Below are 20,665 nucleotides of genomic sequence, written 5' to 3'. Positions count from 1 at the left end.
CTCTTTCTTTTCAAAGATTACTAGACTCATGAGTGCCAATCCTGTATATTTTAATCCAGGCCGAGCGTCTATTCTCTCACTTGTTTTCCTATCTTCCTCTCTCTTCAGCACCCTTTTTGAGGGTGGGATTTCAGTTGGGATGACTTCTTTTGGAATTTCAGTCTAACATACTGTTAGGTTTAAAGTTTTATTAGGAGAACAGGAGTAGATAAGTGGCAAAACTCTCTTACGTAATCCCCCAAAGATCTTCAAATGCATGAAGTGCATTAGGTGAAAACTGTATCTTTTAGGACCCTAAAGCAATTAGCAAGATATTACTAATATTAGGTATGGTATAGACTAATGACAATATAAAGATACAGTTATGTGAACTCAAAGGAACTATTAAAAGATGATTGTTTACCGTTGCAGTTTGTGATAAATGAATGGGATTTCTAAGGATAATTGTGCTATGTAAGGCTTTGTGCGAGTGTTCCTTTTGTTGCTGGGGGGGTTTATGGTATCTGTCAGTCTTTGGGATAGGGTCAGAGCACTAAATACATCAGTGGTGGGAATTCTTGTGCTGTGAAAGACTTGGAGAAAACATCTGTCTGAGAGCACCGAAGGTCACCTGGGCATGTGTGCTGCCAGCCTCTTCACTGGTAGAGTCACTGCAGCTTATTACAGTCAATGACAGGTGGTCTCCTACTGTGGTGGGAGAAGCAAGGCTGTCCTACCTAAGTAAAATCAAAGTGTACCTACTTGAAAATTGAAACTATGCCAGAAGGCAAAAATAGTATTCATGACATGAGCACTCTGGGCCTTCTCTGGGCTGGGGGAGAACTTGTATTTTGCCTCCAGAATGAGGCATCACCAAAGTAGCAGTATACTATTTCTGGTTTTCAGCATAAGCAGATGGTCAGATAACTTTAAATTCAGATCTGGGGACTGCAAGGCAAATACTGCATCCTTCACATTTTGTATTGTAAGTTCACTGCTTGTTACTACAAATTGATTGTATGAATTTCAAATGATACATGGGTTGCAGAAATTCTTTGGATTGTGTTAAATGTAGTACAAATATTCAGATGCTAGGGTCAGCGTATGGTTTTTTGTTCTTTTTTTTTTTTTTTTTTAATCATGCTTTTTGAAAGCAGCATGATAAGACCTACTCAAAAGGTTTTAAAAGGGGTGAACTCCCCATTTATTTCTTTATTTTATTGAAAAGCCTGGAGGTCTCTTCTGTTTGACTTCAACAAAAGCAGCTTGCCTGATTGAAAGATAAGCAGCTGTTTGTTTATGTCTAGTGTTTTCTTCAAAATAATTGAAAGCAGATCTGAAATGAAAAGGAGCTCTTGCCAAAGATCTGTAAATTCTGTTCAAGACAAAATAAAAGCTTTTTGCAGTCGTCTTGGTGGACTTCAGTTGTTTCTGTCAGTCGGAAACACTGTCTAGACTTGATGAAGGTAAGTGCTGCATAAATAGGACAGTACAAACAAATCCGAACGGATTCACGCTCATCTCTGATCTTCATTTGGGTATGTTTTGAACTAAATCATGTTCTCTAGTCCCTTTTTTTCTATATAAATGTTATCCTATTAGCCTATATTTAATAAGCTCATTTTGTTTTTTAACTTTACGTATACTCAATCTTAAGTAAAATATTAGATTGTCTAAATCACGCATTTCAAAAGCAACATAAGAAATATCCACTCTATAGGAGTTCAGGTCTTATTCTGAAAAATGAATTGGTTCTTATTGTTACTGCCAGGAAAAGGCTTAGATTGCTTTGCCTTATTTAAGAAAAATCAAATCTCTTCAAGCTGCTATTCTAGAATTAACTGTTCCAAATCTATGTATTGTGATACATTGTATTTCAAATATTCCCTTCCAAGCTTCTAGGCATCTTTCTGATATTAATATAAAAATAAGTTTCAAACGGGACTATATTGAAGCTAAATGTTCCTGAATCCAGAATGTAATCATTAGCTGGCTGCACAATGGGATGGCAGTAAGAAACGCCATTCAACAGACCTGAATCCTTCTGAAGTATTTGCTTGCAATACAGGCTTTAGTGCCTGAAGAGATGTGAACTACTTTATGTCAAATAGGATGTGAATTGCAAAGTCTTGTTTTCTCTGTTTTGACAAAAAATTCACATTGAACAATAACATCAGGGCATCTTTTGCATGGGGAAGTGGTGGATATTCCTCACAGTTTAGTTATGGTTACTAAGAGTGCCTTTGAGTGTTAAGTTACCTCCCAATTACTCAAAATTAGCTAAAAGAATCCCTACTAATGACTAGTGCAAACTAGCAATTGTGGTTTTAGTTCAAGCTATACTTTATTTCTCAATGTCTTCTATGGCCCTTAACTGTTATATTTTTTTTCTTCCAAGACTGGTTGGTACAAGTTGAAAAAGCAAGGTAAAGAGTCTAGTGTTCTCATTAGCATCATATGACATCATAATAAGATTATGATAAAATTTTCATAGGTAAATAATAGATTATTTCTCCTGTCATTCAGACAGTTCTTATATCCAGTGGTCTGCAGAGGCAAGGAAGGGGTTTGCTTTTTAACTTCCTTCTAAACTTGGTGGTTAGTGGTGAGAAAAAGAATTAATTTTTATGCAGGCATCTTTAGTCTGAATGGTGTGAAAACTTCTGTGAGAACAGCCTCTTTCTTGGGTACTGCAGCAAACATATTTAAGAACTGTCCACTGTTCTGTGGAGTTTTTTCAGTTGATAAAGGAGAATTAGTTTGGAAGTACTACTATAATATGGCAATAATTAAACTGGAGGGAAGGAATGCCATCCAGTGGGACCCTGACAGGCTTGAGAGGTGGGCCTGTGCTAAGCTCATGAAGTTCAACAAGGCTAAGTGCAAGGTCCTACACGCGGGTCAGGGCAATCCCAAGCACAGCTACAGGCTGGGCAGAGGATGGATTGAGACCAGGTCTGAGGTGTTACTTGATGAAAAGTTCAACCAGCCAGCGGTGTGCATTTGCAGCCCAGAAAGCCAACCGCGTAGTGGGCTGCATCAAAAGGAGTGTGGTCAGCAGATCGAGGGAGGTGATTCTCCCCCTCTACTCTTGTGAGATCCAACCTGGAGTACTTTGTTCAGCTCTGGGGCCTACAACATAAGAAGAATGTGGACCTTCTTGAGTGAGTCCAGAGGAGGGCCTGAAATTGCTCAGAGGGCTGGAGCACCTCTCCTATGAAGACAGGTTGAGAGAATTGGGCTTGTTCAGCCTGGAGAAGGGAAGGCTTTAGCAGCCTTCTAGTACCTACAGGGGGCCTACAAGAAAGCTGGAGAGGGACTTTGTAGAAGGGCATGTAGTGACAGGACAAAGGGGAATGGCTTTAAACTGACACTGGGTAGATTTAGATTAGACATTAGGAAGAAATTCTTTTCTATGAGGGTGGTGAGGTGCTGGCACAGATTGCCCAGAGAAGCTGTGGCTGCCGCATCCCTGGCAGTGTTCCAGGCCAGGTTGGATGTGGCTTTGGGCAACTTGGTGTAGTGTGAGGTGTCCCTGCTCATGGTAGGGGGTTTGGAACTAGATGATCTTTAAGGTTCCTTCCAACCCAAACAGTTCTATGAATGTTGAATATTACCACTGTTATAATGAAGGCTAGTAGTGCATTTAGCACCTGTATGTTCCATGCACCTCACAAATGTGAGAAACTGCACAAAAAACGTATTAACCAAAATAGATGTAAAGGGCAGGAAGGTCTGCAGATTGTAAGAATGTAATGTTTTGCATGATGATTGATATATAAGCTTCAAGATTTTTTCTGAAATTAATGGATTGTATTAATTGGACTTTTCTAATGGCTTTCTTCTTCCCTAGGCACGAGCTTTAACACCTCAGACAGCAGAAACGGATGCAATAAGATTTTTGGTTGGAACACAGTCTCTTAGATATGATAACCAGGTAATTTTTCTGTCAAATGTCAGTTGTAATGTTTTTTCTTCCCTTTTTTTTTTTTTGACATAGTTCTAATATCATTCCTCTTTCTTCCCCCTCTCACCTTCCCCATTGAATTTCAATGTTAAGTTATAGTCAAGTTGAGACTTCTATAAATAAAATATGAAGATATTGGTAAGAAATATAAGTGAATGAAATATGTGTGTATTTTTCTGAAAATTAAATGACTCTTCTAAATTGTCTGACTAAATCAGATTGGTTTAGTAAAGAAACTGCCATATTTTTGTTAATTTAAATCTGTAGATTCTCTGGAGCTATCTTTATATCACGGAAGAGATACAAAGTAAAACAAAAGTCTGTAAGCCTTGATTGCCTGTAATGGGACCCCTGGTATGTGCACAGTTCTGTGTATGTGAAGCTTCATAAACTGTATTTTTCATTATTAATTACGGGCAATCAACTATGTCCTTTCTGATCATAAGTTTAACAATAAGATAAAATATGAGTGACTTTTGTGGCACAGTTTCTGTTAGGCTGTTTGCTCTGCAGTTAAGAGTACAATACTTCTAATTGTACAGCAATTTTAATTTTTGTGACTAAATTTCAGTAAATGCCTTCATACAGAAGGAAGATCTTGAGGCCACAAGAATTAGAAAGCTGTATTGAGTGCAGGTGACAAGGCTTTGGTAGCAGGTGTGCTGCAGTGGTGGCCTCTATGAGAAGAGGCCAGGGACTGCCCATGCCAAACATGGCTGGTTCTGGGGAACCTGCTGTAGAACACAGCTGAGCCAGTCAGCCTGGTGGCACCTTTGTGAAAACAAAAAAGGAAGAAATGCTGGAAGGAAAGAGGAGGAGGGAACAAAGACTGAAAACAGCAGAAGGACTATACGGTGGAGCAGGTATCCACTGCAGCCTGTGGAACACCTGCGTCAGAGCAGGTAGGTGTTCCTGAAGGAACTTACTGACCATAACCACCCCACACTCTTCTGCACTGCTTTCAGGGGGTTGGAGCAGTCTGGAGTGAAGTCGAACCTGGGAAAGGCAGGAAAGAAGGTGTTGGTTTAAGGGTTTTCTGTCCCACTACCAAATTAGTAATTACATTTTCATTTTAATTGGCAATAAATTAATTAATTTACCTAAATCAAGTCTGGTTTGTGTACAACAGTAATTGGTAAGCGATCTCCCTGGTTTTAGCTTGGCTCATGTGCTTTCTCCTTCCTGTTCTTTTTCTCCCCCGTCCTGCTTATGGGGAGCAAGTGGCTGGGCGGGAGCCAAGGCTAACACCCACCACAGAAGCCTCTAGAATGGATACAGTCACCTACTCTTCTGAAGCTGTCAGTAATGGACTGCACAAAACAAATTTGGAACTATATGTATCTCTGCAAGATGTGACCTGTCAATTCCCAATGAGGTTTTGAGTTTGTTGCTCGATGATACCAGATGAGGCTCAAGGAAAAAGTATTCAGAGGCCTAAGGGGATGGAGTATTCAGTTTCTTTACATTTCGGGTAGTACTTGTAAGACCAGTAACAAAAGAAGAGGCAGACAAACTTAGCTACAAATAAATATACACAATTACATTTGTACTGTGTCAGATGTTCTTCAGACATTTGGTTATAAGGTGGTTTCTACTGTGATTTCTATGTGTGTGGTTTTTGGGTTTTTTTTTTTATTTGTTTACTTCTTGGTTCGGCTAATTAAATCTTGATACAAACTTATATTTGGAGAATGAGTCTCACTTACTAGTTGATATCCAGCAGATCTTCAATAATTTAAGTGTTCTGATTTAGGTAAGTTGATTGGACATATACTAAGTATTTTGAAAATATTTACACATATTTTAACTTTGAGTATGGTTTGCTTTTTCTAATGAATAACGTTAATAGAAATGCAGGACACTTCCAGGTGTATTAACAAATGTTTAGAGGTTATTGGCCTTTAGCTGTGCCTCAGGCCATCAGCTCCTCTCAGCTAGCTGATAATCCCCAGGAAGTGCTCTAGGCCTCAAGTCATTGTTGCTTAATTCAGCACTAAGTTCTCTAGATTTGCTCAAAAACTTTTTTAGTTACCTGACCTAACTTATGAGCTGGCTCGTAACTTCTAGTGCTTGACCAAGTGTACTGTGAGAGTTTTCTTATGCAGTGCCATCATGTGCAGAATATTTCTTCCCTTCCAGTCACAGACAAGTGTAGTGCAGTAGTAGAGCAGTAGTTGTACATGGTAACTTCTGTACATGGTAGCTGGCATGGTAACTTCTGCCTCACTGAGGTTTATTGCTGTATGAAGCAATTTAGGCATTTGCAAGAGATCTGGTGAAAATATTTTCCTATTAACACTGGTATTTCAAAAGAAAGGAAAATGTTTATACAATTTTATATTTTGTCAATATTTGAGATACTGAAAGTGTGTAGTACTTGTCACTTGGTCCTCATAACTCCCTGGAAATTGCTTAAGTAGTTTCTGTTTGCACGGTGTTCTACACAGTGCCTTTTTGGAACTTTTGTCCTCAGTCCTTTTATTGTTAAACTATGGCTTTTTATACTGTTCTTAGTTTGATGCATTTACTGAATGCTTTGGAAACATAAAGGCAGTATATGTCACTTACTGTTTTCCCACCTCTCATTCTCAGATGTCTCCAAGTTATTTTCAGTCTTGTGTTTTAGAACCTAACATAGTTATTTTCATGGTTTACCTTAATGCACAGGCACAAATTTACATTTACCTTAATATAGATACAGAACAGGGCATTGGCCACACTAAAACAATTCCTCAGTCTCTGCTGCCCATGAATGCTTGCTGAAAGAAAATAATTTATGGAGACTGCATAAGTGAAGAAAAAGGAACACTTTGTGTTGAAATCGGTTAGTTTTAGTCTCTCTTTCTTAGCAGTTCGTAATTCCTCCAGATTTTGAGGAGAGCTAAATAGGCTTTCCTCAATACTTAGACTTATGTTCAGTGGAAATCTTCCCCAGTGTAATTAGATCGGATTGTTAACTCATTTGTTTATTTACTGGTGATAAAACCAGTCACTTCAAAGAGGTGTTTCCACAAGATTCATGTATCATTAACTATTATACTACAGTCACGTTGAGAAAGTTCTCACACTTACTGTTTCTTATATCCACACCCATGGCATCCATATGCTGTACCAACTAATCCATGGTAAAGCTAATTTTTACACTCCATCAGGAAAAGTTAGAAAGATCATGATTCAAGAACTGAAGGAGAACATAGTGCAGAACTGAAGTTTATCCAGTTCTGTCAGGCAGTTATTACAGGTGAATATTCCTTTCTGCAAGTATTTGTCTTCATGGTATCACACCAGTAGAGTATTTAGTACTAGTATATTTTCTGTGAAAATTCTTTTGTCTTTAGTATTTAGCGAAGTCACTGTTCCATTTGATAAATACAATTTATTATGTATTCAAATGGACATGATGAAGATCCTTAGTAGAAAAACATCGGGGAACTTTTGCAGTTCTTTGTGTTAAGCTGGTCAGCTTTTTTCCAGTAGGCTGTGTTTGGCATAGCTGTGAAGAATGTAATTTTTCAACTCAAAAGGGTATAAACAATACCAAGCATAAGAATTAAATTTCAAATTTCCTGCAAGTCTCAATTTGGACATCTGATTGGTTAACTGTGCGTTGCAGTACCTATCCGTGATGTCAACTGAAGCAGAAATGTAACAGCAGGGGAGTAATTGGTTATCTGTGCCTTCGTGGCGCTTTAGATGGGGTAGTAAGAGTACTCCCTTAGCTTATGTCCTGAGCGACTCTCTTAACCTGGTTAGTGTAGGTGGAGAATGTGTGTGACTTGTAAATGTGACTTAGATTTGTGATTCACCTTCAGGGGCTTAAGCTGAGCTGCTACAGGACACTTTGTTCACTCCAGCAGAAGGTTGCCTTTCTCCCCCCTTTTCCCTGACATATCTTTGCCTAGTTCGCACTGTTTCTCTGTTAAATACCTGCTTCAGTAAATTGAGATATCCCCTCCTCTCTGTTATGCGAAAGCCAATTATTACTATTTTGCTGTGTAAAAATAACAGCAGGAGTTACTCTTCTTGCTGTCTGTTAAAATTGTTTTATCTTAGAATTGTGAATATGTTGCTATTGTTTGCCTTCCAGTTCATGCTTGTAAAGTAGCTGTTTGACTTGCCAACTGTTTGAGTTGCAAGTTTGTTCGCAACATCAAAATGTATCTGATAAGAGCAGCATAGAAAGTTGAATAGATGGTGTCTTTCAGTTTTTATAAAAAGAACCCCAAAACCCTAAAACCAAAAACCAGGGATGAGGTTAAACTGATCTCTAATGAAAGGAGTAAGAGCTTTTTGTATAGACAAACTCTTGAATTGTGATACAGGGAATAGATCAGAGAGGGGATGTACAGAATACCAAAATAAAGTGAAATAGTAGATAAATCTAGGTGATGTTACTCCGGAGAGGTTTGAAACACAGGAGGGTCAGTCTTTGAGTTGGACAGGAAGATTGATAGGCAGCTGTTGGGGTTTATGGATAGTGTCCTGATTCCTGGGTGGATTTCTAGTTCAGGGCAACAAATGAAGTCTGGAAAGAAAGCTTGCTAATCACATACAGAAGTGCTTATATGCCTTTGATTACAGAATGGAAGAACAATATAAGGTGATGAGGATCTAGCATTATATTTCAAGGATGAGGTCCTGGGTTCAGCTGTAGGAGCTACTGATGACAGTGTTTGGATGAGAAAGAAAAGGTAACATGTAAGCTCAGTCCTTAAAAAAAAAAAAAAACCAAACAAACAACCCAACAAAGTAGTATGTAATATTACCAATTTAGGCTTAAGTTGAGACCTGTTTAGCAGCTTTTGTATTTTAAGAATATTTTATATATTATTATTTAGCTAAGATTTTTGCAGTGATTCAGTAGGCTTAGTTCAGTCATTAAGATAGGATGTCTCATTTTTTTATTTTCTTTTCATTATTCACCCAACTTTGCTGATGAATTTTTAATGAGGATACAGTTCTCTAAAAACCATGAGTCTTCTAGAATTTATTTGTCCACTGTTGAGCTTGGTGGAATTAGTCCCATGGGTAAAGTTACTTGTGTATGTTGTGCTAGGCTGGAATCTTTCTCAATTTCTTCTGTTTCTGAGGCAACTATAGAAAAACAACTAAGTAAAAATCAGGAGGAAAAATGAAAATAATGTAGACCTATTAAAGAAACAAAACAAAAACCCAAACAAAAATCAAAATCACAAAAAGCAAACCTAGCTGTATGTCTCTTAAAACCCATACCTATATATTTAAACATTATTGGTTTTCTTCATCTTTCAGTTCAATGTTTCTATTTTTCCATATAGTACAAAAAGTATTACATATTTATATGTTGGTACAGATATGTGATTGCTGAAGTGAACTCTCAAAAAGTTTCTTGCTGAGTTGACAGTGTTTGTTTCAAGTGAGAGTTCTTTCCCTCTCTCCTTTCTTCATAGGTTGTTAGAATTTGATGATTTGGGTATAGAATTGGTGAAGACATTTAGACTAAGGATTGCAATGTTGTTATTTCTCTTTATTGCTGTAAGTGTTGAATTGCAATACAAGTGGCTTATTTACTATTAGCCATAAAATGAGAAATCACCTTCGAGCTTTAAGTTGCAAAATTGAGAACAAACACAGTATTTCCTTGAAACAGGGAAATTGCTTGTGTTTTTTCTAGAGAAGTTAATCCTGCATGAAATCAATGATATACGAAATTGTTAGTATAACAATTAATTAAAGTAGATATCTGTTATAAAATTCTCATTAAATTGTTCTGTGCAGTCATCGTGTATAATTAAGACCCACAGGAAAACATTTGAAACCCTAATGTTCTCTTTTATTGTATTTGCAGATTCACATCATAGATTTTGATGATGAAAATAACATTATAAACAAAAATGTTCTCCTTCATCAAGTGGGTGAAATTTGGCACATTAGTACCAGTCCTGCAGATAAAGGTGTACTAGCAACCTGCTACAATAAAAGTAAGTCCTCTCTAACTGTATATAACTCATTTAAGTATTTTGATATTTTTGAATGTGCAAAGTTTGACTATCTAGCTGTGTATAAACACTTTAACTTGGAATTATCAACACAGGCATTTTTCAAAAGATCTGCTGTACCTTCGCTTATACCTCTTTTGTCTCGTATCCTGAGGGTCATCTTGGTTAGAAGTCTACTTTGGCGTTCATGTCAAGCAAAGCAGCAAAACCAAAAAGTGTGGCTTGTCTGATTATGTGAAGAATGGCAAATAAAATATATTTCTGTTATTTTAGGCATCATTCTTTTTATTGTTTTATATGCTTTGCTTTTGAAAGTGGAAGTAAATGTCTTTCAAAACAACATCATGCCAACATAGAATCATAGAATAGTAAGGGTTGGAAAGGACCTTGGGATCATCTAGTTCCAACCCCCCTGCCATGGGCAGGGACAACACGCACTAGACCATGTCACCCAAGACTGTCCAGCCTGGCTTTGAACACCGCCAGGGATCAAGCTCTGTTTAAAATGGCGGGTGAAGTTTGTGTATAATGTCATTTGTCATATGTTAAATGTAGATATGCCCATAGAGAACTATAAATTCTTATCTATATATCTCACCAAAACCAGTAGGAATGCTGCTTCTGTAACCTAATGCTAAGTGCACAGCTGTTGAGATTAAGGATTGCTCTGCGTTTCCTGGGTGAAGATTTTCTGTCATGAGGCTTGGAAAATCCGCTTGCATCGTTTGATAAAGGAAGTCTTTTTCTCTCTGGTGAGCAAGAAATCTGTGCTTTCAATTGGAGTAAATACTATTTCTTCTAGTAAATATTAGTCCATTCTTTCATGGAAATACAGTCCAAGAATATAAGAATTGAGGTAGAGAGTTTCAGGCTTTGTGCATCTGCGGGCAGCTGTAGAGATGTCAATTCCCGCTGCTCAACCTTGTGGCTATGTTAGAAGGTTCCAGGATTGCTTGGTTCTCCTAGTTCTTTTTGATTGAAATAAAAGTGCTAGAATGCGAATTTCACAAATCTTACGTGACTCTTCTAAGGACAGTTATAGAAGATAAGTAAAGTAATAAAGAGGTCTTTCTGTTTTCTAAACTGAGAACGATTGCAGGCATTTTGACTAAGAGCACTGACATGGTATTAGCCTGTTTTATTACTTGTTGATCTCTGGTTGACTTACTGGACATAACTTCCTCCCCTTGCCAATGATCCACAGAGAAAATGTGAAAGCAGTTATCAGGCCTGAAATTCTGAAGTTGTCTTTGATTTTTCTGGCTAGTTTCAGAGGAGAATCTGAGAAAGTTGTCTGAAGCCTCCTTTGGAGAAAACCAGAACAAGTTTCTAAGTTTCTTTCTCGAGTGTTTCTTAGTTAATCACATTTTTTTCTTAAAGAATGTTATGCTGCACAGAATAGTGTGAAATATTTTTAAAAATGTATGTATCTCTCTTTCCCTATGTAACTGAATGGCAAGATGATATGAAATAGCTTATCAAGTCTACTATTTCATGTAATGTACCGTTTAATGTTAATCAGTCTTACTTTATTCTACTTGTATCTATTTTAGAGTTCAAGTATTGTTCTAGAAAGTATGGTGGAAACAAAACTTAAATACAGGCCTTTTTGAGAAAAGAGTATAAAATTATGTTCTTTATAGCACGTTATAGCAATTTCTTATAGCAATATGCATATTAATTGAAAATCCTCTTTGGGAGAGAGCTTATTGAGATTGCTAGAATTGAGCTTCTATCCAAACACTCTAAATTTCTGTGAGATTTCTGACTTCCATTATTGGACCTATTAATTCATATGCATGTTTCCTATTCTAGCTGCTTTGTGTTCTAGATTTAGTTTACCTAGTTTCTGAACATTAAGCTTTATTGTTTATACTTCATGCATCTTCATTTAGAAACATCATCCATAAACTTGCTGCGGAAAACAAGATCTGGTTCTTAAATGATTATTGATGACTCTAATTAGAAATGTATAGAACAGAAAGCACACAGCATGGAGTTCTAATAATAAGGTATACTGAGTTTAGCAGACAACTTATTTCAAGTAGTAATGCAACTGAATTAAGCAATCGAAACCTTTAAAATGCCTTTTTATGTATTGTATTTGTGTTATTTTAAAGACTCTTAACTATTTTCCTCATTGAAGTACTAGTCAAATGAGATGATGCTGTCAGGAAGAGTCATAGGTACTGTCAACAGCTTTCGTGTCTGAGCGCTGTACTTCTGGCAGAGGGCTGAAGCACCTCTCCTATGAAGACAGGTTGAGAGAGTTCTCAGCCTGGAGAACAGAAAGCTTCAGGGAGATCTTCTAGCAGCCTTCCAGTACCTGAATGGGGCTACAAGAAAGCTGGAGAGGGACAAGGGCGTGTAGTGATAGGAAAAGGGCAAATGGATTTAAACTGTCAAAGGGGAGATTAAGATTAGATGTTAGGAAGAAACTTTCATTGTGAAGGTGATGAAACACTGGCACAGGTTGCCCCAAGAAGTTGTGGCGGCCCCATCCGTGGCAGTGTTCAAGGTTGGATGGAGCTGTGAGTGATCTGGTCTAGTGGAAGGTGTCCCTGCCCATTGGCAGGGGGGTTAGAACTAGACGATCTTTAAGGTCTCTTCCACTGATATATGTATATACAGTAGCTGCTTCCAAAGTCATAGTTATGAGGCTTTTTTCCCCCTCGAATCTTGCAGGTAGGAAACCTCCTTCAACAGAAGTGATGCTAACATAGAAACAATCTGTCCTTGTCACCCTCTGGGGGATTTACAGTTGGTTTTTTTTATTTTTGCAGGTCAAATAAGAGTTAGTTCCATTTTACATATAGCCTGTTGGAATATCTACTATTTACTGGTATATTGATTCTTCAATCTCTTTTAAATTTTTATGCTTTCAGGAAAAGTAACTTCCTTAAAAAGTAAGATAAGGTGGCTTAGATAACTTTCTTGATCTCAAGAAGTCACAGAGAAATTTAAATCCTTGCTGAATATGCAGATTGAGAACTATATTCTCTGAACAATTAATAAAGTTAATTTAAATGCTGCTCTGTATTCTTTTGTTCAAGATATTTTACCAGGGTATCGTTATATAAGTTGGTTTTAAAAAGGAAGAAGCTTCTTTTCTCTCAAGTCAAACCCAAGGAGAACTCCTTTTCTTGTTAGCATCAGTATTTACTACTTTGATTTCTAATTTTGACATTGCGTCATTAATAAAGCCTTGTATCTTTTAATTCTGAATGATGATATTGACTAGAATCATACTTGTTCTAATAGCATTGGAACAAATACATCTTTGGATATCAACCAGAAATTCCATTTTGCAGGCCATTTTGTCTTTATAGTAAGACAAAAGTGTACAACTATCTTTCCCCCCTTCCCCATACGTACACATTGATAATACTGTTTTAGAAAAATCACATAATTGCAATGAGAGAAATTATTCTACTCAGTTCCTGTCTCAGTTACAGTGGTCTCTCCTCCCACCAATGATGGATATATCTCTCAGAGAATTTTATTCTGTTCATCCTGATGTTATAGGAAAATGATTTTATTATCAAGTGGTAGGCTTACTCATTATGTGTAATCTTGCCTAACTTCTAGCAAAGATCAGAAATCTGTTACGCTGGAGACACACTGCTTGCCTATACTATGCATTTCTAACATACTCAGTGATACTGTATGCTAGAAATGTAATAAGAACATTCCTGTGTAACTTTCATTGCTAATAGACAAGATGTGTAGTTGGTAGATCCAGTAATTTATTAGAGGTGGTGTTTTTCTGCTTTTTTGTTATTTGCCACCTTTGCCATTAAAAATTGCTTGTCTTGTATTCAAATAGTAGTCAGGCTGTAGCCAAAGAATAAGGTTGCTACTGACAGCTTTAAAGTAGGTAAAAAAAAGAGGAAAAAATTAGTTTGGTAGTCTTCTAACTGTAGATTGTTAAAGTTCAGTATGGTACAGATTAGGTTTAAAAGATAAAGCTGAAAGGATGGATTGCTGAGAGAAGAGTACAAGGTGCAGAGTTTCTGATGATGATAAAAGTGGCAATAAACTAGAGTGCTACGGTTGCATTTTGATTGGTTAATGTTTACTTTGCATCCACTTATTTGACTCTGATACTTATCAATATCTTAAAGTTATGTTCAGCAAAGCAGAAATCAAATCATTTGCTTCACAGGGGCCCAGAATTAAAATGAAGCATGCTGGATTTAGTGGAAAATCCCTGTCAGAATAATTCTAGGAGTTTTGTACCATCCTTCTTTTTTTGCTATTCTGACTATCTGTAGTCAGTTAACTATTCATTTTTTACCTTTTTTTTTTTTTAATTAAAAGGTGAAAGGAGTGACACTTTTTTAAAAAAGTGAGTAAGAAAGGTGACAAAGTAATTAAGGAGATTATAGTGTCTTAGTAGAAATGTACTTTTAAATATCAGAGAAAAATAATGATGGGGTGAGGGTCAAGAATGTACCCTTCAAATAATGATACAAACCAATGAGAATAATGGTACACTAAATATAATAATAAGTTTATAAATGAAGATAAATGGGTGCTCAAATGTGCAAGAAGTTGGTAGCCATCCAAGAACTCTGTTCCCTCACTAAGGGGAAAATCATTTCACATGTGTATTACTGCTTAAAGTTTGAAAGAAGTCTTCCTTTGCTATTCAAAAGAGCATCCTAGCCTATGCTAGGATAAATTTTTCATGTGATAAGATGAAATGTCAAAACCCTGTAGATCATGCTAGAGCAGAGTCACTTGAGAACTAAAGCCCTAAACCCTGTTGGAATATGATCTGTATACAATCACAGCTGAAGTTTCAGGCTGCAAGAGGAGAAATAGGAAAGCCATTTGAATGGACTTCTGATAGTGTTCTGAGGCAGGGAGAAATAGTAACACTCAACAGACTAGAGTGTGTCTAATACAGTTCTTGTATGTAAAGTAGGTGATGAAAGTCTCAGCTGTAGGGCTGTCTGAAAAATGTGGGATCCCTGGGTTAACATGAACTTGGAGAATGATGAATTTCCCTCTTTGTCAGTCCAGTTTATAACACACTCTTGTCAGGTGTTTGAAAGATTTACCAGTTAGGTGGATGCATAGTGACAGGTAAAGATTGTATGTATGTTTTGAGAGTGTGTGTGTGCCTAGCCATATGCTTTGTTTCTCACAGAATTTCATTTTAATCTGCTCTTCTGCTTATACACCTCTCCCCTTCTTTCATCCACCATTTTAGGATACTGTTAAAATGGAGGTGGACTATTTTCTAAGGGGATAGTAAATTTCATTAAAAGAATACGGGCTGCAGAGGGATTTTTCTGTAGGCCATTTGAAGAGTTTTGCAGCCGTGCCAGTTTGCCAGCAATGGATGGCTTCTTCCTAAAGGACTTGGGTCTGGTCTCTGCACAGTAGAATATTCAGTAAAGAGTGAATGTTCATGGTGATGTTTGGAAAAAAACTATCATTCTAAAATATTTTTTCTGTAAATATAAAGGGAACTCTTAATCTGATAGTTTGTACTTTATTCTTGACAGAACCTGAATATAGCTTTCATTATATCCTATAAGCTAGAGCAAAACCTAAGATTTATGCATTGCTCTGAGATCCTGATGAATGTCAGTGAGAAACTAGTGGTTTGTTTAAATTTGAATACTATATAATAGCTAGTTACTTGTCTAGTTACTGCATTTTGGTAGATGTTTTACAGATGCTTAGAAGAGATGGCAAAATTGTTTGAGAAGTCAAGGGGTAAGGCAAACTGGTGGGTTTAGATGGAGTGATGAGGAGATACAGGGGAGGAAATAGAGAAATGATTCAACTTGAAAATTCTGCATTAGTAGAAAATAGTTTGCTTGCTGAACCTCTAATTTGATCTAGTACCTATCTTCATTACTGTAAAGGTGAGGTTTTGGGAAGTGATTTGTAAGCAGCTGCTTAGCTGTGTCTCCTCCGAGCAGGGGAAGGATGTGCTGGGGGAAGGCAAAAGTAAATGACTGTATCTCAAGAGCATAATTGCAGGCAATGCGAGTGTACAATGTGTACTGCAATGGCAGTGTACATTAACTAATGTTAATGGGGAAAATGCTTTCTGAAAAGCAAAGTGAAGAAATGAAGGAAATAGTATAATTGGAAAAATGAGGAGATCCTGAAGGAAGGAGATCTCAAAACCAAATAAGGGATATGTCACTTAAAGGACATGCATATTGCTGCAACCACTTGTGAGAAAGCAAGAAGGTATAAGGTGGTATGTAGCCTTTGGGTAATCAGTTCTGTGGAAGGCTGTAGAAAAGTTAGTGGTAAGCCATGGCTCTGAGGTGTTAGCATTTTGTACGTGTTTTCTGTAGTGTCTGTCAATAGAAAAAAATATTGTGATTAAATGTCTGTCTGTTCTGGTTTTTGATCAGTGCTTTCTGTTTTGCATTTTGTTTCTTCATCTGTGGCAACTTCCCCTACTTCCCGGAGGCCTTATGTTCTTCCTTTCCATGCCATTTACTGAAATGATCAGTGAAATAATTAGTTAATTCTTAACTTGTTTCTACCTTTAATTTTGATGCTGCTATAAGATGAACAGTAGTCTGGAGACTTAAACTTCTCTTTTATTGTTTTGAACTATGCTGGCAAACTAAACAAAATGTTTATGCTGATTGTTTATGCAATTGTGAATTGGGTTGCAAGGGTATTCTCACAGCCATGAGAGTACCTTTATGTAATTGAAAACTTGAAAATCAGAATGTGACATAGTGGGCCACAAAAAGTAACAGCATTAAAGTCTGATGTTTGGGATGATTTACTTTAATGATGTCAAGCAGGGTAGGAGTAGGTGTAGAAATTGTCTGTGTGTGAGCTATATCAACACTGAAAATGATTTAAGAAGAGAACAACCCATACCTGCTAGCTTGTGGGGGATAAAACCTGCTGACTGTGGGGGATAAAACCTGCTGACTGTAAAAATCTTAATATTAAATAATCAAGTTATGGTATTAGACAACTGGCTGCTCTTCTTTTTTTATAATGGTATTTTTTTGCTGGAAATTGTAACCCATAAAATAAAATAAATAGTCTTGGGATATTATCTCTCTACAACTACCTGAAAGGAGGTTGTAGTGAAGTGGGGGTCGGTCTCTTCTCCCAAGTAACAAATGAAAAGACAAGAGGTAATGGCCTTAAGCTGTGCCAGGAGAGGCGTAGATTGGATATTAGGAAAAATTTCATCATACGAGGGGGTGATCAGGTATTGGAACAGGCTGCCCAGGGAAGTGGTGGAATCACCGTCCCTGGAAGTGTTCAAAAACTGTTTAGATGAGGCCCTCAGTGACAGGGTTTAGTGGTGGCCTTGGCAGTCCTGGGGTAATGGTTGGACTTGATGATTTTGAAGGTCTTTTCCAACCTAGCTGATTCTATGATTCTGCGATTAGACTAATATTTTAAGGTTATATATATATTCCAGTAATGTGAACAGGGCCACAGCATTCACCTAGGGACTGACTTTCAGTAATGTCTACTATTAAAGCGTTCAGATGCTCTGTGAGCAGTTTTGGTGTGGGCCACCTAGCACTTTCAGGCAATGATGCCCAAGATAGTCCAAGAACATTGTGAGTAGTTGGAGTGCAGTCTCCTCCTTTCAGCTTACCCTGTAAAAAAAAAAAAAAAAATCGAGCTTAGCTGTGCTCGTGGCCTCAGAGCTGTGGAAATGTACCTGACTTTGAGTTGCCAAAAAATAAAATCTCTGTCATGGTTCTCCATTACAGATTGTTATACAATACACAGGTTGCTCATTTTGGAGAATGTATTGCAGGGGAACATGCAAGTACTTGAGAAATTAGAGAAAAGGCATGGTATAGATACATATGAAACAAATTAAGATGTGAAGAATATGGTCAAGAATTTCTGTTCTGCTGATCTCCATAGTCTGGTGGTTCTGTTGTGCAGCTTATTCTACAAAATTAAGATAATTTAGAGATAATTTGGTCCTTCTAGAGAAGAGGATGTTTTGGAACAGTTACCCTTTTTGTATAGCATTTATACAGTGTCTAGTTCCATAGGATGGTTGTGTTGTGATTAGGATTGCTAGGTATTGGGCAGGTGTGTCTTAAGGAATGCTGATGAATTAAAAAGAAAGCTTCACACTTGTCAATTTGAAGTGAATGTTTAGTTACTGGGTATTAGATGCACACATTCATTGAGGCAAAAATCTGTGTCTAACGATGGTAATAGTCTAATTTATCCCAGCTCTTGCTTCCGAAGAGGGTACTTCCCACCCCCCCCCTTTCCCCCCCAACTGTTTTCAAATACTAAACCCTCAATTAGATTTGGGACCAAAGGTCTCTGCCAGTAGCGTAATTTCTGAGTTTATAGAGAGGTTCTGAGTAATCTGAGGTTTAACAAATGTTCATGCTTTGACTAATTAAAAGGGCATAAGTAAAACTCTTAAATAATGTCAGTAAATTTTATAGAATGTACTGAAGAATTGTTTTAGGACTTGCTTGTGATTCTTTCACCTGTACTTGAATGATGCTCAGCAGAACTTTTTGTTTTTAAAAAACAGCTGGCATCTTCTCTTGTTCTTGATGACATTGGGAACCATAGGCAGTCCTGAGCAAAGATGCTGGTGTCACGTGCTGTCTGATTCTTCTGTCATCCTTGAAATGTGTGAATTCAGTCTCACTGAGAACAATCAAAAAATGGCAACTGTTTTGAAGGAAGGCAGTTTTTCACAGAATACTTTATCCTGTACTGCTTGGAGAAGAACACTCATCAGCTTTTTCTCTTAGGGTTTTCTTCTTTAAAATTCCTGCAGGATCAGAGGGCGAAAGGCAGGTTATGTGCAACAATACATGGAAATGCAAGGTCAAAAAGAAAGAAGTGAATATGCATTTGCCATAGTTGTGGGTTTTTGTTGGTGGTTTTTTTTTTTTTTTTTTTTTAAGATGGCAGTCACAGATCCTAAAATCATTTGGAAGAATACTTACCACCTTGTTCTAAGGGTGTCTTGTTCACGAAGGAAATACTTAAACAATGTACAAAGAAATGTATTAGTAGGAAATGCAGCCCTAAAATGTTTGAATGTCCATTGATATCTGGTTAACCTTAACTGCTGGTGGAAATGCACCATCAGGTGAAGGCAAAATGAACATTTAAATAGTTTAATTTGTATGCTTTAGCTGAAACTGCATTTACTGCTGTACTAACATGACTAACAGAACCATCTTACCAAGCATTCAACTTAAGGCTTTTATTCCTAGCTTTCCCCACGTTGCATTTGTAATATGTGTTCTAGCTGTATTTGTTACAATTTACTGATAGAATGTGATACCTTTGACAGTTAGATGAATTCTTACTAATGAAAGGAAAATGAAATTTAAGAGCAAGATCTCTATCAAGTGTAATAATCTTGAGATTTTTATATTTTTTAATTTAATTCAGGTTGTTAGCACTGCAATAAAAATAGCCTAGCTGTGAAGTGACTGCCTAATGACAGCAGCGCTCTTAAAGTTGGTTAGAAACCTTTCCCAGACCACTTTGAAATTAAATATTAACAAATAATTTTCTAGGTTGCTGTCATCTCTGTGTGCTTGCCCCTGCTTCTCTGAGGAATTCAATTTCTTGTTCAAATCCATTGGAATATATGTGGAAACAGATTTATTTTCCCAGTGCAAATGTGGTTCACAACTCCTACAAAAATAGGTTCTGCACTTCCATTACATGTAGGGACAAACAAAGCCACCAGAGGGCGAAAGAAAGTGCGAATGGAGAAAGCTGTTACCCGCAGCTTCACACATGCAGACAGGCAAGTGTGCGAGCACACATCTTGGTTTTCTGTTTTCTCTATCAAACAGGACAGATGCCACTGTGCAGTAGATATGAAGACTCGGTATAATTAGATTGGGTTTGTATATCCAAAACAGAGGCATACAAACACAAATCTGATGTTTAATTTTGAAAAGGAAAATAAAGTTTACATTTAAAATCTGTTAATTTAAAACATTAATTCTGCTGTGAGTTATGGCTGTCTGGTGCACTGCATTTATCGCACAGTAAACTTGTGTATTAAAAAAAACTTCCTGCAGAGAAAATTCATCAGTAAGAGTATCGGAAATAATGCTGCTGGTGATGCTTTCAATTGCTTAGTATTGAAGCCAGCAGATGACACTGACTTCACTGGTTTCACTTTCCTTTTCTGTAGTGAAAACATCCATGTAGGGAAATCATTGGTACAGCCATGTGACATGGTACAATCATTAAATCAGGGAAGGAATTTGAATGCATCTCTAAATCTTCTCCAGTGTTCTTCTCAGCAGTAGTGGTGAGATGTACAGAAGAAAGTTTATTCCCATAGTTCGAGTGGAGAAATAAATGTGCTTGGTGTTCTCCTTATGTTCTTCGTAGCTTATACCTGTTATTTTTCTAGGAATTCTAGCTGAAATGATTGATGATCTGATCTATATGGTGGAAAACCACTACAGAAGTGGTGAATGGCTTGAGAAATTGGCCCATGTTAACTGCTGTTCAAGTCTGTGCTATAAGCTTATATGTAAGACTGCTGTAGGAGTCAGCCAGTGTGTAAAAGCAGACACACAGGGAAAAATGTAAGAACTGGGGGAGCATACATAATATAATTAACTTGAAGCGCAGATGCTTGTTATCCCTTGATTTAGGATTTCATCTTTATTCGACAGCCGTTACCCTGATAATTGTAACGTTTGTGCTGTGAAACAAAATAGAACTACTGTCAGAAAGAAGAGGGAGGAGAGAAAATGAC

At 37.2% G+C, this 20,665-nt stretch overlaps 1 protein-coding gene across 4 annotated transcripts in view; it reads left to right on the top strand.

Moving 5' to 3' along the window:
• EIPR1 (EARP complex and GARP complex interacting protein 1) overlaps positions 1 to 20,665 on the top strand; it is a 114,150-nt gene that overhangs the window by 5,513 nt on the left and 87,972 nt on the right. For all 4 annotated transcript variants that reach the window (XM_030490928.1, XM_030490929.1, XM_030490926.1 and 1 more), the window contains exons 2-3: positions 3,833 to 3,916; positions 9,774 to 9,906. In XM_030490928.1, the coding sequence (XP_030346788.1) occupies positions 3,833 to 3,916; positions 9,774 to 9,906 (217 nt within the window). The remainder of the gene's footprint in view (positions 1 to 3,832; positions 3,917 to 9,773; positions 9,907 to 20,665) is intronic.

This window comes from Strigops habroptila, chromosome 6 (assembly GCF_004027225.2).
Source record: "Strigops habroptila isolate Jane chromosome 6, bStrHab1.2.pri, whole genome shotgun sequence".
Lineage (NCBI taxonomy): Eukaryota > Metazoa > Chordata > Aves > Psittaciformes > Psittacidae > Strigops > Strigops habroptila.
This window is presented reverse-complemented; position numbering and strand designations above follow the sequence as displayed.